Source organism: Sardina pilchardus, chromosome 5 (genome assembly GCF_963854185.1).
Source record: "Sardina pilchardus chromosome 5, fSarPil1.1, whole genome shotgun sequence".
NCBI classification, from domain to species: domain Eukaryota; kingdom Metazoa; phylum Chordata; class Actinopteri; order Clupeiformes; family Clupeidae; genus Sardina; species Sardina pilchardus.
The window spans coordinates 33,745,506-33,757,769 of NC_084998.1; the positions used below are offsets into that span (position 1 = coordinate 33,745,506).

At 46.4% G+C, this 12,264-nt stretch overlaps 1 protein-coding gene across 4 annotated transcripts in view; it reads left to right on the plus strand.

Moving 5' to 3' along the window:
• Positions 1 to 12,040, plus strand: part of ksr1a (kinase suppressor of ras 1a) — a 43,526-nt gene extending 31,486 nt beyond the window's left edge. For 2 of the 4 annotated variants that reach the window (XM_062537345.1, XM_062537348.1), the window contains exons 5-19: positions 675 to 850; positions 1,458 to 1,527; positions 1,779 to 1,862; positions 2,164 to 2,225; positions 2,984 to 3,093; positions 3,311 to 3,476; positions 4,545 to 4,583; positions 4,996 to 5,047; positions 5,150 to 5,213; positions 5,464 to 5,987; positions 6,180 to 6,276; positions 6,709 to 6,842; positions 7,144 to 7,275; positions 7,720 to 7,855; positions 8,290 to 8,817. In XM_062537345.1, coding sequence (XP_062393329.1) covers positions 675 to 850; positions 1,458 to 1,527; positions 1,779 to 1,862; positions 2,164 to 2,225; positions 2,984 to 3,093; positions 3,311 to 3,476; positions 4,545 to 4,583; positions 4,996 to 5,047; positions 5,150 to 5,213; positions 5,464 to 5,987; positions 6,180 to 6,276; positions 6,709 to 6,842; positions 7,144 to 7,275; positions 7,720 to 7,855; positions 8,290 to 8,436 — 1,993 coding nt within the window. In that variant the 3' untranslated portion in view covers positions 8,437 to 8,817. Of the gene's footprint in view, positions 1 to 674; positions 851 to 1,457; positions 1,528 to 1,778; positions 1,863 to 2,163; positions 2,226 to 2,983; positions 3,094 to 3,310; positions 3,477 to 4,544; positions 4,584 to 4,995; positions 5,048 to 5,149; positions 5,214 to 5,463; positions 5,988 to 6,179; positions 6,277 to 6,708; positions 6,843 to 7,143; positions 7,276 to 7,719; positions 7,856 to 8,289; positions 8,818 to 10,096 lie in introns of those variants that run through there. The other 2 variants (XM_062537346.1, XM_062537347.1) reach the window with 2 other exon arrangements.
• The last annotated feature ends 224 nt before the right edge of the window (positions 12,041 to 12,264 follow it).

Consider the following 12,264-nt stretch of genomic DNA (forward strand, 5'->3'; position numbering starts at 1 on the left):
AACAAGACCTCCATTTTGTTTTGTGCAAAAGCAGAGCAGAAGAGCTGTAGCCCACACAGATGAGCAGGGCTTAATGAGATCACCTTGAACTGACTTGACTTGACTTGACTTGACTTGACTTGACTTGACTTGACTTGACTTGACTTGACTTGACTTGACTTGACTTGACTTGACTTGACTTGACTTGACTTGACTTGACTTGACTTGACTTGAATTGAATTGAATTGAACAGTTCCGTTCCGTTCCGTTCCGTTCCGTTCAGTTCAGTTAAATTCAATTTAATTCAATTCAGTTAAATTAAATTTGCATTGCATTGCATTGCATTGCATTGCATTGCATTGAATCGAATCGAATCGAATCGAATCGAATCGAATCGAATCGAATCGAATTGAAATGAAATGAAATGAAATGAAATGAAATGAAATGAAATGAATTGATTACAGTAGATGAACTTTATGCATCATCACAGAAGCGCCTATTTTAGGCCTCGTGCCCTGCGATTGTTTTGGGTGGACTTGAGTGGCCCCTGCTTAAACAGTAGTCTGTCAGCCTTCGGTCTGCCCCAGGTTCTGGCCACTCTCCCTGGGTACGGTAAGCTGCTTTGGAGCGAGCCCTGGCATGCAGTGGTACTGCCCTGATGCCACATGTGTGACCATGTGTGTGTGTCTGCTCAGGTGCGCCAAGAAGAACAAGCCGTTCCTGAACGTGCAGATCAATGGGAACGGCTGTGAGGACTCGCCCTCGCGCTCCCCGCTGCTCTCGGCCCGCACGCCTGGCGCCATGCCCGCCACTGCCCCCTACACGCTGCCCGGCACGCCCACCCTGCTGGAGGAGCACAGCGGCCTCAAGAGTGAGTGGGCATCAGGACTCTACCTGCTCACACCTGCTCACACCTGCTCACACCTGTTCACACCTAAGAATAAGTACCTAACACATACGTATTTAGTGCCCTATCAGTGTGATGGCGTTCAAACAAATAGAGGTAACAGATTGTCGTGTTTTAAGTTCGTGTGCATTTTTAAAAGAGATAAATATCATCAGTTTACATTGCAAAGCTTCCTGGACCGTGCTACTGCGTCAGATAAGGAAATGAAACAGAACTTTGTCAATGGGACAAAACATAACATCTCAGTTTTGCCACTACAAAGCCCACACATGCTCAGTAGATCTTAGTGCTGTTGTGTAGATGTAGAACGCATTTAATGCCACTACTGATATGATGCCCATAGATGGTTGGCACATCTTAGTGCCGTTGTGTAAATGTAGAGCACATTTAGTGCCACTACTGACATGATGCCCATAGCTGGTTGGCACATCTTAGTGCTGTTTTAGTACATTCAGAACACATTTAGTGGCACTGACATGATGGCACATAAGTACCCTATATTACATGCATACTGTACGTTGACTGTTTTTGGTTGTTGTTGATGATGTTGTTATTGTTGCTCTTGAACCAGATAACATAACAGTCCACCGAAGCTCTCCTCAGACAGTCAGAAGAGACATCGGCCTTAATGTGACACACAGGTAACTCCTCAACCTTTCTCTTTGATGAGCTTTACCAAACCAGGTAGCAAGTCATTGTCAAAGCATGTACACAGTGTATACATACAGTACATACAGTAGCAGGTGATTTTTATCTGAATTGCCTCACAGTAAAATGTGGTCTATACTGTCTTCATAGTGATGTGTGTACTTTTAAGGTGTGGACCCATTGCTTAACAGTGCCTGAGCAACAAAAATGTAGCTTTCAAATCAAGTGTCCATCTTTCTTTCAGATTCTCCACTAAGTCCTGGCTCTCCCAGACCTGCCAGGTGTGTCAGAAGAACATGATCTTTGGTGTGAAATGCAAGCACTGCAGGTAAGATCACCACACACACACACACACACACACACACACACACACACACACACACACGCGCACGCACACCCACTTAGCTGTTGGTATATGAGTGTGTAGTGTGCTGGCTACCTCGATGAGCTCTGGCCTGAGGTTGATGGTGCGCAGCCAGTTTCCGAGTCTGGGGTAGCTGTCCAGAGCCTGCGGAGCCACACACACACACACACACACACACACACATACACACACACATACAGTACACAAACCTGTCCCTTTCATGTGTTGATGGTGCTGATTGGTGGATATGTGTTTGTGTTTGCAGGTTAAAGTGCCATAACAAGTGTACAAAGGAGGCTCCCTCCTGTCGCATCTCCTTCCTCCCAAGTGAGTGGGCCCAGCTGCTCAGTCCACACAATACACTCTGATTCATTATTTATGCTTTTATTGGACTCTTTTATTTGATTTCTTTATCAAGATTTATTCATTTATTGAGATCAAAGCAGATAGCCTACATTTTGTCTTTATGATATGATTCGACAAGGATTAACATGCATTGTTAACATCAATCCAAAAGAGCTACTTAATTTAGAAGGGTGATGCTTTTATTTCACTATTTTCCCAGTTGGGGGTTGTGTGGGGGGGCGGTCCTGACTGTACTGTATATCCCTCTTCCACCTGTGCTCTGATTTGATTCACACTGAGCCAGTAACAGACAGTGGACATTGTGCTAACTAAGGCTCTTCACAGACCTGAGAGTGTAGTCGGTGTGTGTGTGTGTGTGTGTGTGTGTGTGTGTGTGTGTGTGTGTGTCTGTGTGTGTCTGTGTGTGTCTGTGTGTGTGTCTGTGTCTGTGTCTGTGTGGATTGGAGGCCTTTTTTTCTGAGTGTCCTTGTTCTGCTGAGGGGACAATAGGCTCAACACACACTTTGCAAACAGCTGACTGAAAACTGCACTTAACTGTATTAAAAGCACCATGGCATGTCTTTGATAGATTAAAGCTGATCTCATTTACTCATTGTAGGGCCAGTGTTGAGCCTCTCTACAGTACTGTCTGGCTACACCTTCTGTCTAGTTTTGATTTATTTTTATATTTCTATATTTTATTGACGTTCCTTCTCACGTTCTCTCCATCTTGTCTGTAGTCACTAAGATACGGAGAACGGAGTCGGTACCGTCGGACATCAACAACCCTGTGGACCGGCCGGCTGAAGCGCCGCAGTTTGGGACCTTACCAAAGGCAATAACCAAGAAGGTAAAGGCCCCGAGTCACCAACCACCCAACACAAAGCCTGACTCTCTCCGCCACTAGTAGTCATGACGTATATGTTTGTGTACGTTTGTACACTGCTTTCATATGCCTTTTCAGACCAGTAGTCATGATGTATGCGTTTGTATATGTATTGTATTGCAGTGTCGTATGCCTTTTCCAGGTGGTCATGACGATGGTAATTGTGTTTGTGTTTGTGTAGGACCACCCGCCGGTACTGAACCAGCTGGACTCCAGTAGCAACCCGTCCTCCACCACCTCGTCCACCCCCTCCTCCCCGGCCCCCTTCCAGCAGAGCAACCCCCCGAGCGCCACCCCGCCACCCAACCCCTCGCCCAAGGGCCACCGCGACCGCTTCCACTTCCCAGGTGAGTACCGAAGCCAGCCGTGCCGAGCCGTCTCCTCTGCTGTGAAGTGACCCAGAGGAAGAGCTGACCTGACCCCACCCAGCACGCGATCTGGTCCAGATCTGGGTTAGAACTGGCCCAGATCCGCTACTGGTGTCTGCATCTGCAGCCCTGCGGGGTGGAAGTGTCCCTGAAGGTGGTGGTGCCAGGGGGCATGTTTTTGGGCAATGCTGCTGAGTGGGCAATGCTGTTCAGTGATGATCCCATTGCTACTGGGCAATCAAATGCACAGTGCCATTAATCTGAAGGACTGTGGGTGGACAGCTTATTAGCCTATCATCCAATTGGGCCGTGTTTCCCAAAAACCATAAGTGCTAACTTTGTTGGTTGCAATGCAATTTCCAACCAACTAACTATGGTTTTGGGAAACGCGCCCCAGAACAGTAGTGGTTGTTATCACCAGTCATGTGAGAGCCTCTGGCCCATGCTCCTTCACTTTTAGTGACCTTCAGCAACCCCGGAGCGGTCACATCAGTCTCGCGCGCTCCAGCGGCCCAACGCTGTCTGTAGCAGTTCACCAGTCCGATTTCAGCCCTCAGACATCGGTGGTCTGGTACTGATCCGATCAAGCGTGGCTCCTGTTTCCTTCATGCTCCGTCTCTCCCGAACAGAGCAGGCCTCTCCTGTGACTCATGCAGAATGTGCATTCAGTGATGAGTGTGTGTGTGTGTGTGTGTGTGTGTGTGTGGTGCATCTATTTATATGCTACTAATGAGGGGTATGAACCCTTGCATTTGTATCCTGGATGATGGATGTGTGTTAACCATACCACTGCATAAGTGCTATAAGCTAAATTGTTTTTTTGTGTTTCTTTTGTTTTGTTTTTGGCAAGCTTGTTTAACTCAGACATTCTTACCTTCATTAACCCAGAGTTTCTGTCCCCTTTTTAACCCGGATTGTTCTGTCTCTTGCTCTTCTCTCCTTCCCTCTCTTTCTCTCTCTCTCTCTTCCTCTCTGACTCTCTCTCTCTCATTCCTTCTCTTCTCCTTTGGCTTTTGCTACTTGCCCCCTCCCCTCTCTGTTCCCAAGCTGCCTGCTACTTTCAGCACAGACAGTTTATCTTCCCTGGTGAGTTAACGTTCCCTGAATGGTTTCGTCCTTCCCTTGTGTGTTCCTCCGGTCTCTCCTGCTACTGTACGTGCACTTAACCACAAATTGACATGGACTGCTTAACTCTTGTATGGTGGGCAAACTGTTCAAATCGTTCTGTTGAATGGTGGTTTGAGCGCTACCTTGAATGTTGGTGGGTGTTGTGCTTGAGAATAAGGGACATGCTATGCTATCGTGTGGTTGAGTTGTGTGATTGTGGACCATTCGCCCCCTGCTGGAGAACACTGTCATTACAGGCTCTCTCTGGCCGATAATATTCATAACACATTGTATGAATGTGTTCAAAGAGAGGCCTTTAAACTCCTCCTTACACTGAACTTCTTTTTCTACCATTCTTTACAACAAACTGAAATAGTCTTTATGCACACAGACGTGTCCAGTTCGTCCACGCTGCATTCTGAAAGTGGCCTTCCAGACACCGTGTAAGTGGACCCCCCTCACCAGGACGCACGTCTCATTACCATCCTGCTTTGAATGACCTTGACTTTAAAGTTGTTGTTGTTTGTTTGTTTGTTTGTTTTCAGTAATGAGAATGAGCCATGTGCAGAGGATCTGCGGGCTGAGCTGGCTGAGGATGAGGATGGAGAGGTGAGGCTGGCCTTCATCACTGGAGAATTTTCAATAACATTTCATTTAGTTATTTTGTATATTATTTAATATATTATTTTTTGTATGATGTATATTTTTTATATTGTTTATTGTATTTAGATTTTTATTTGAGTTCCTAGCTTTTTAGCCTTGATTTGATTTGGAGGGATTTGAAGGGTTGCTGGGATGGTCTCATCAGGGCAGGATTATGAGTGGTTGATTGATGCTGATTACCACATTCCCCTATCAGGAGGAAGAGGAAGAGGAAGAGGAGGAGATCGAGGCCGAGGGAGACGAAGAAGTCGTAGAGGAAGAAGATGAAGAGGAGGTTGAGGAGGAGGACGAGGAGCAGGCAGAGGAGTACGAGGAGGACGAGGAGGAGGAAGAGGAGGTCCACATGGGCTCGGACGGGGAGTGCGACGGGGACGAGCTGGACGACCTCCCGAGCGCGCGGGGCAGCGGCGGCAGCGGTCACTGGAAGGGCCCCATCTCCCGCAAGCCCAGCCAGACCAGCGTCTACCTGCAGGAGTGGGACATCCCCTTCGAGCAGCTGGACCTGGGCGAGCTGATTGGCAAGGGGCGCTGGGGGCGCGTGCACCGGGGACGCTGGCACGGAGAGGTGGCCATCCGCCTGCTGGAGATCGACGGCAACAACCAGGACCACCTCAAGCTCTTCAAGAAGGAGGTGATGAACTACCGGCAGACGCGCCACGAGAACGTCGTGCTCTTCATGGGCGCCTGCATGGCCCCGCCACACCTGGCCATCATCACAAGGTCAGTGTCAAGGTCACGGTCGATCACGGCCAGCCTTGCTTAGAGCTGTGCCAGTTCCAGGCACCTTGTAGGCTTCACAGAGTGATAGGGCTTTCCCACTATACAGTGGAAATAATATTCTTTTTAGTTCTATTATTTTTCCTGTTTTTGATGCATTTTGTTTTCATTTATTTCTTCTTTTTCCACAAATAGTTTCTGCAAAGGCCGGACTTTGTACTCGGTGGTGAGGGACACCAAGAACAATCTGGATATTAACAAGACCAGGCAAATCGCTCAAGAGATTGTAAAGGTATTGTCATTATCCTATCTTTACCTACCATACCTTTCTATCCAGTGTCCAACTCATCTCTGTGCGGATGTCTAATGCATAGATTGTTGTGTATTTATTGTTGTAGTATCTAGTGGCACCTGAGGTCTCCTCTGCATTGCAGCTTAAATGGTGCTCCTTTTAGATTCAACTTTATTGTCATTGTGCAGTTTGCTTCTTATCAGAAGTGCAAAAAAGTGTATGTGCAGGATGAATAGAATGTAGAGCAGTAGAGTACTATGTGTAAGTGTAATTACAGTATGTACATTTAGAAAAATGAATAAATAGAACACTATGGGTAGGATAGGGTAGTGTATTTGTTCCGCAAAAATGTTTGTCCCTGTCCCTTAGGATGTTAGCATCTGCTAAATGAAGAAGTGTGAATGTAAATGTCAATGCTCTCCATATTTGTAGGGCATGGGCTACCTTCACGCCAAAGGCATCGTTCACAAGGATCTCAAATCTAAGAATGTCTTTCACGACACCAACAAGGTGGTGATCACAGACTTTGGCCTTTTCGGGATCTCTGGAGTGGTCCAGGAGGGACGGTAAGAAGTGCTGCTGTCTCTCCCCAGAATCCAGCACCGCCCCTCAGCCTCCTCTCACACAGATCTGGCCCCAATGGGAATCAGCATTTGCTCATGCTTGCTATTATCTGGGCTGTGATGATGGAAACATAGAGCCTACTGTATATGTGATGTGAAGTACTGTATGTGTCTGTGTGTGCATGTGTATGTGTGTATCTGTATTTGGTGTGTGTACGTGTGTATACATGTGTGCTTATGTGTGTGTGTGTGTGTGTGTGTGTGTGTGTGTGTGTGTGTGTGTGTGTGTGTGTTCGTCCTATAGGCGTGAGAATGAGCTGAAGTTGCCACACGGGTGGATCTGTTACTTGGCACCCGAGATTGTGCGCAAGATGAGCCCGGGCAACAACGAGGACAGACTGCCCTTCTCCAACGCTGCAGACGTCTACGCCTTCGGGTGCGTCCAGCTCTGCACACACCACACCACACACACACAGTGTTGTAGAGGATACATGTACAGGTAGACAGTATGCTCAGACAAAAACTGGACAGTCCATCAAGGCCAGCCATAATGTTATCTTGCTGAAGGGGCCGTGACTGGTCATTATTTATCAGCGTTCCACAGCGCACAGTGGACTGAGTTTGTGGTATTTTTTATACACTGGATGCATCAAAACAAGCTGTATAAACTTCACAGATTTATTTTGCAACTCTAGCTTTCTATAACGGCATTAAAATGACGTAATTTCTGAAGTCTGCGGCGGTTTTCGACCTCCAACCATAAAGCCTGACTGGACAGAATGAGGGGAACATTCCAGTGCTCTGGGTGCGGAGTGAAGGACTTTGGCATCCGCCTGGTGAGATTAAATGTTTTTCTCTGACCTTTCCCCCCCGCCTGCAGGACCATATGGTACGAGCTGCAGGCCCGAGACTGGCCCATCACCAACCAGCCCGTGGAGGCTACCATCTGGCAGGTGGGCAGCGGGGAGGGCATCAAGAAGGTGTTGACCGAGACCAGCCTGGGCAAGGAGGTCACGGTGAGTAGAGAGAGATGAACGACAGCACTGCAGAGGGAGAGAAAGGGAGGGAGGGAGGGAGGGAAGGAGAGGAGTGAGACAGGAGGAAGGGAAAGAAAGGAAAGAAAGGAAGATATTCACACAGTCTTTAATAATAGAGAACATAACAGTAGAGCAAGAGAACATACTCAGTACTTACTATACAAGTGTATTAAATAGACTTTATACATTCATTAGTTCACCGATATCATGTGTGTATTGCACAGAGTATGTTGTTGTTGGGCTTCAGTGTGTCTGACCCAGGTAGACCTGACAAAGAAAGAAAGCTGATCATGTGTGGACAAGACAAAGGATATCACTGAGAGCTCTCACTGCCTCACACTGTTAGGGATGTAGATGCCAGCTTAACATGTTATTACTACCACTTGTTCCCCACCCAACTGCGCCCTCTGCAGGAGATTCTGTGCACGTGCTGGGCGTACGACCTGCGGGAGCGGCCCACCTTCGCCCAGCTGGCGGACATGCTGGAGAAGCTGCCCAAGCTCAACCGGAGGCTCTCCCACCCTGGACACTTCTGGAAGTCCGCTGAGTACGTATCGTAGCTGCGCCTGCCTCCCCCCCACCCACCCCCCCCTCCACAGACTGGCCACTCTGGGCAGGTGTCTGGGATTGGATGCCCAAAGGGGGAGGGGGGACCATGACGATGACCTCTGACCCCTGCTGTGGAGCTGAGGGAGTAGTCCAGTCCTGTTATACCCTCTAGATAGAGAGGAGAGGGCATTCAGAGGTGTGAGTCTGGCTTCAGAAAAGAAAAGTCTTACCAGATCTATTTCAGCCTTTCACTTCAACTAGCTGATTCTAATTAGCACAACTCTTCAGCCAGGTAGATCAGCTGCTTAGTGAGTGCACCTGTTTTAAGCGCACGGGTAGAACCAATTCATGGTAGGCTCTCAAGCCAGACGTCTTTTCCACCTCTGGGAGTACTTGGCATTTTAGGGTTGGGGGATTGGGTGGGGTTGGGTTAGGGCATTTGTGCCTCTGTGTTCTTAAGTCATGCCCTCAGTAGATAGGAGAGGCTTGGGTCCCTTCAGACCTCTTAGATGTTCAGTACACCAGCTTACAGTTGGACAGAGGGAGTTAGTTGCCCAATAAGGATGATCCCTCTCCACATCTCAGTGAGCATACCTTTGCTGGGGTGATTGGACGTGACTGTTAGATCACCGCAGTGCCCAGTCAGGTCTCTCATTGGCTGTTGCCCACTGCCAGGCTGGAGACTAAGCCATGTACTGCCTAATGCCAGTCTCTGCCAGTCTAGAGTGGGATTAACTTCTTCCCTCCATTTCTGACATCAAGCAAAAGGCTTGGCGAGAGTTTGGCTATTCTGCTCTTTTGAGACTATTGATTGTTATCTCTTGTCCTAATTTGACATGATTATCTCGTCCCTATGCCTCACCTCCTCTATCTTCTTAACATAACTGCTTTCGATTCGGTTGTTCCTCTCTGGGTCACGTGCGGAAAAAAATATCTATTGGCAACAATTGTTGTTGGCAAGTTTATAAATGTGTCATGTTCTCAATTCATGAGTATGCATAAAGAGGCATCCGGAACAAGTCCTGTCCCAATTGGCTTAAGGGGCTGGATTTGTCCCAACACCAACCAACTGCTATCTGAGTCATTGGCTTCTCGATATGTCACTCATAGGCAAAGGGTAGTGACATAAGGCCTCCATTGGTCAGTTGTACACCTCAAGCAACGGGAATGATATGAAGCAGGGCCTTACCCAGGTCACTTGGGGATTTACTACTGATCTCAAAACAGTTCTTTCACACAAACTTATGTCACAGACCACTTGGAGGTGCAAACAATATCAAATCTCCTATGTGATTTCACCAGAGTAAACCAGTAATCTCGCTGCGTACTAGTATACTCCTCTGGCCTTGAAATTGTTTCTCCAGATTATCTTTTTATTGTCTCCAGATTATCTTTTTTTCAACACTGCATGCTCCCTCTTGGCTCATTAAACAGATAACAGCTCTTAATATGACATTAATAATAATAATGTAATAATGATTTTCATCATTCAGATTTTTCAGTTTTTCCTAATGTGTGATCTGCACTTATCGTTTCTATATTAACATAATTTAACCCTTGTCTCTCTCTCTCTCTCTGTTTCTCTCTCTGTTTCGTACTTTCTCTTTCTGTCTCCCTGTCCTGCTATCTCTCTCTGTGTGTGTGCGGTCTGCATCTGTTTTCCTTACACAGGTTGTAGCTGTTGATACGAAATCCTAAGCAATGCAAAACAACTAAAGCCTGGGTCTGCCTTGCATGCATCCTGAATTCCTTAACTTTCGGATTAAAAGACTAAATAAATAGATAAATAAATAAATAAGCAAAGCAAAGCCAAGCGTTGACTCTGCCTGATACAGATTCTGCTTCCACTAATCCAAGACTGATCTTCCTCCTCCTCTTCGTCTTTTCCGTTCGTATTTCTCGGTGGGCGAGAGAGCGGAGAATCTCTCACAGGAAGGGGAGGAGCTTAACAGACTACTACACATTTCCTGCTTCTGACCCATCTAAAACTCTTGCCTTCACATTTTTTTGTTTCCCTTTCTGTTTTTTTTCTTTCTTGGAAGAAATGAGTGTGTGGTTCTCCTCTCTGGCTTGTGCTGTGCTTAGTGAAATGGACGTGTGTGATATTGGTGTGATGGCGACTCAACCCCCAACCCCCCCCCCCCCCCCCCCCCCCCCCCCCCACACACACACACACACAAACACACACACCCTCACCCACGCTGCTGTGACGTGTTTCTTGCTGACAAAACTGAGGACTGGTGTTGGACTTTCATTAACAAAATAGAAAAAATAAATAAAAAATAAACACAGCCAGTCACGGTGGTTCTGCCGGACCCACCAGTTACTGTTTCCCATGGACTTTCCAGTGGCGCATCTGTAGTGTCTCTTGTCCCTGAAGCGGCATATCCAATCACTCTCTCTCTCTCTTCCTCTCTCTTTCTCTCTGCACCTCTATCCCTCTCTCTGTCTATCCCTCTATTGGGACAGGGAGCTCTGTTCCTTTTCCTCCCATGTTTTGTATATCAGGTGCCAGAGCTTCAGAACCTGGGCGCTTCAATTTACAGATGAAAAGACAGCTCTCTCATGTCTGTTTGTTTATTTGTTTATTTTTTGTTTGTTTTGTTGCTGTTGTTGTTGTGGCGTCCCATGTACTGTGTGTTTCACCAGTGTTTGCGTGGACTCACAGTGGACAGTGAACCATAGGAACAGCTACACTGACTTTCAATGGATGCCAACGAGAGACAATTAAGTCCTGACAGTGGACTACAGTGACGGAATCCCTATCCCAGATGGACACACAGAATGTTAATGCGCTGTCGCTCTCCTGCAATGTCACATGGCCCACTAATGAGTGTGACGCTGAGAATGCGAACCAACAAACAAACAGACAAACAAACAGACAAACAAACACACAAGCAAACAAGCCAAAGGGAGAAGCAGACGTCTTCTCAAATCTTTGAGTGATTTCAGACTTAACACTAGGTAGTTTATTCGTTCCGAGTAGTATAGAGTTCCTTTGCACCACTGGGGGGGAAAAAGAGGACAGCAGCAGCAATCTAGCATGTTAGTGTCTCCTCATTAGTTTTGATAAACATTACCTCTGGTGTGCGCCTGGATGTCTGTGTTTTGTGTTCTCATTTGCCTACTGTATGCCGGTGTGCATGTACTGTAATGTGTGTGTGAGTGTGAGGGAGAGAGTGTGTGTGTTTGAGTGTGGGTGGGTGGGTGAGTGAGTATATTGTGTCTGAAAATGTAGGTGTTATTTCTGTGAAAGACTGAAGTAATTCTGGTATGAAAAAAACATAGGTTAAGTGTAATATACACATATAAATAACTACTCACTGTACAGCTAACACACATGCTGTAATTATTGTAATATTTGTACATTTTATATATATTGTACATCATAACATTTTTGAATAGGTACGGCTCCCCTGTTCCAAATGTACATAAATCTTTATATTTTTTCATGTATAAAATGCTGTAAGAAATAAATTGTACATTTTTTAGAATGGGTCAATACATGTTATGTCATGTAAAATTCATATTTTTGTATTGCATGTGGCTGCCATTCTGTACACACGTTCTGTTTTCATCTTTGAGAGATAATAAACAATGCCTGTCATGTGAGAATGCCTGGGCCTAATTTCTTTCTTACTTTACTTCTGTATTGAGTTCAGTGATTGATTGTTTGATTGATTGATTGTGTAGTAGTTTAAAAACGTACTTGGCATAATACATGTGCTTATTAGCTAACACACAAACACACACAGTTGTCCATTGGTAACAACAGGAGCATCCAAGCCCCCCTTGAACCCAGCTGTTGATAAGGACACAGACCGTTATGAGCCAGCAGG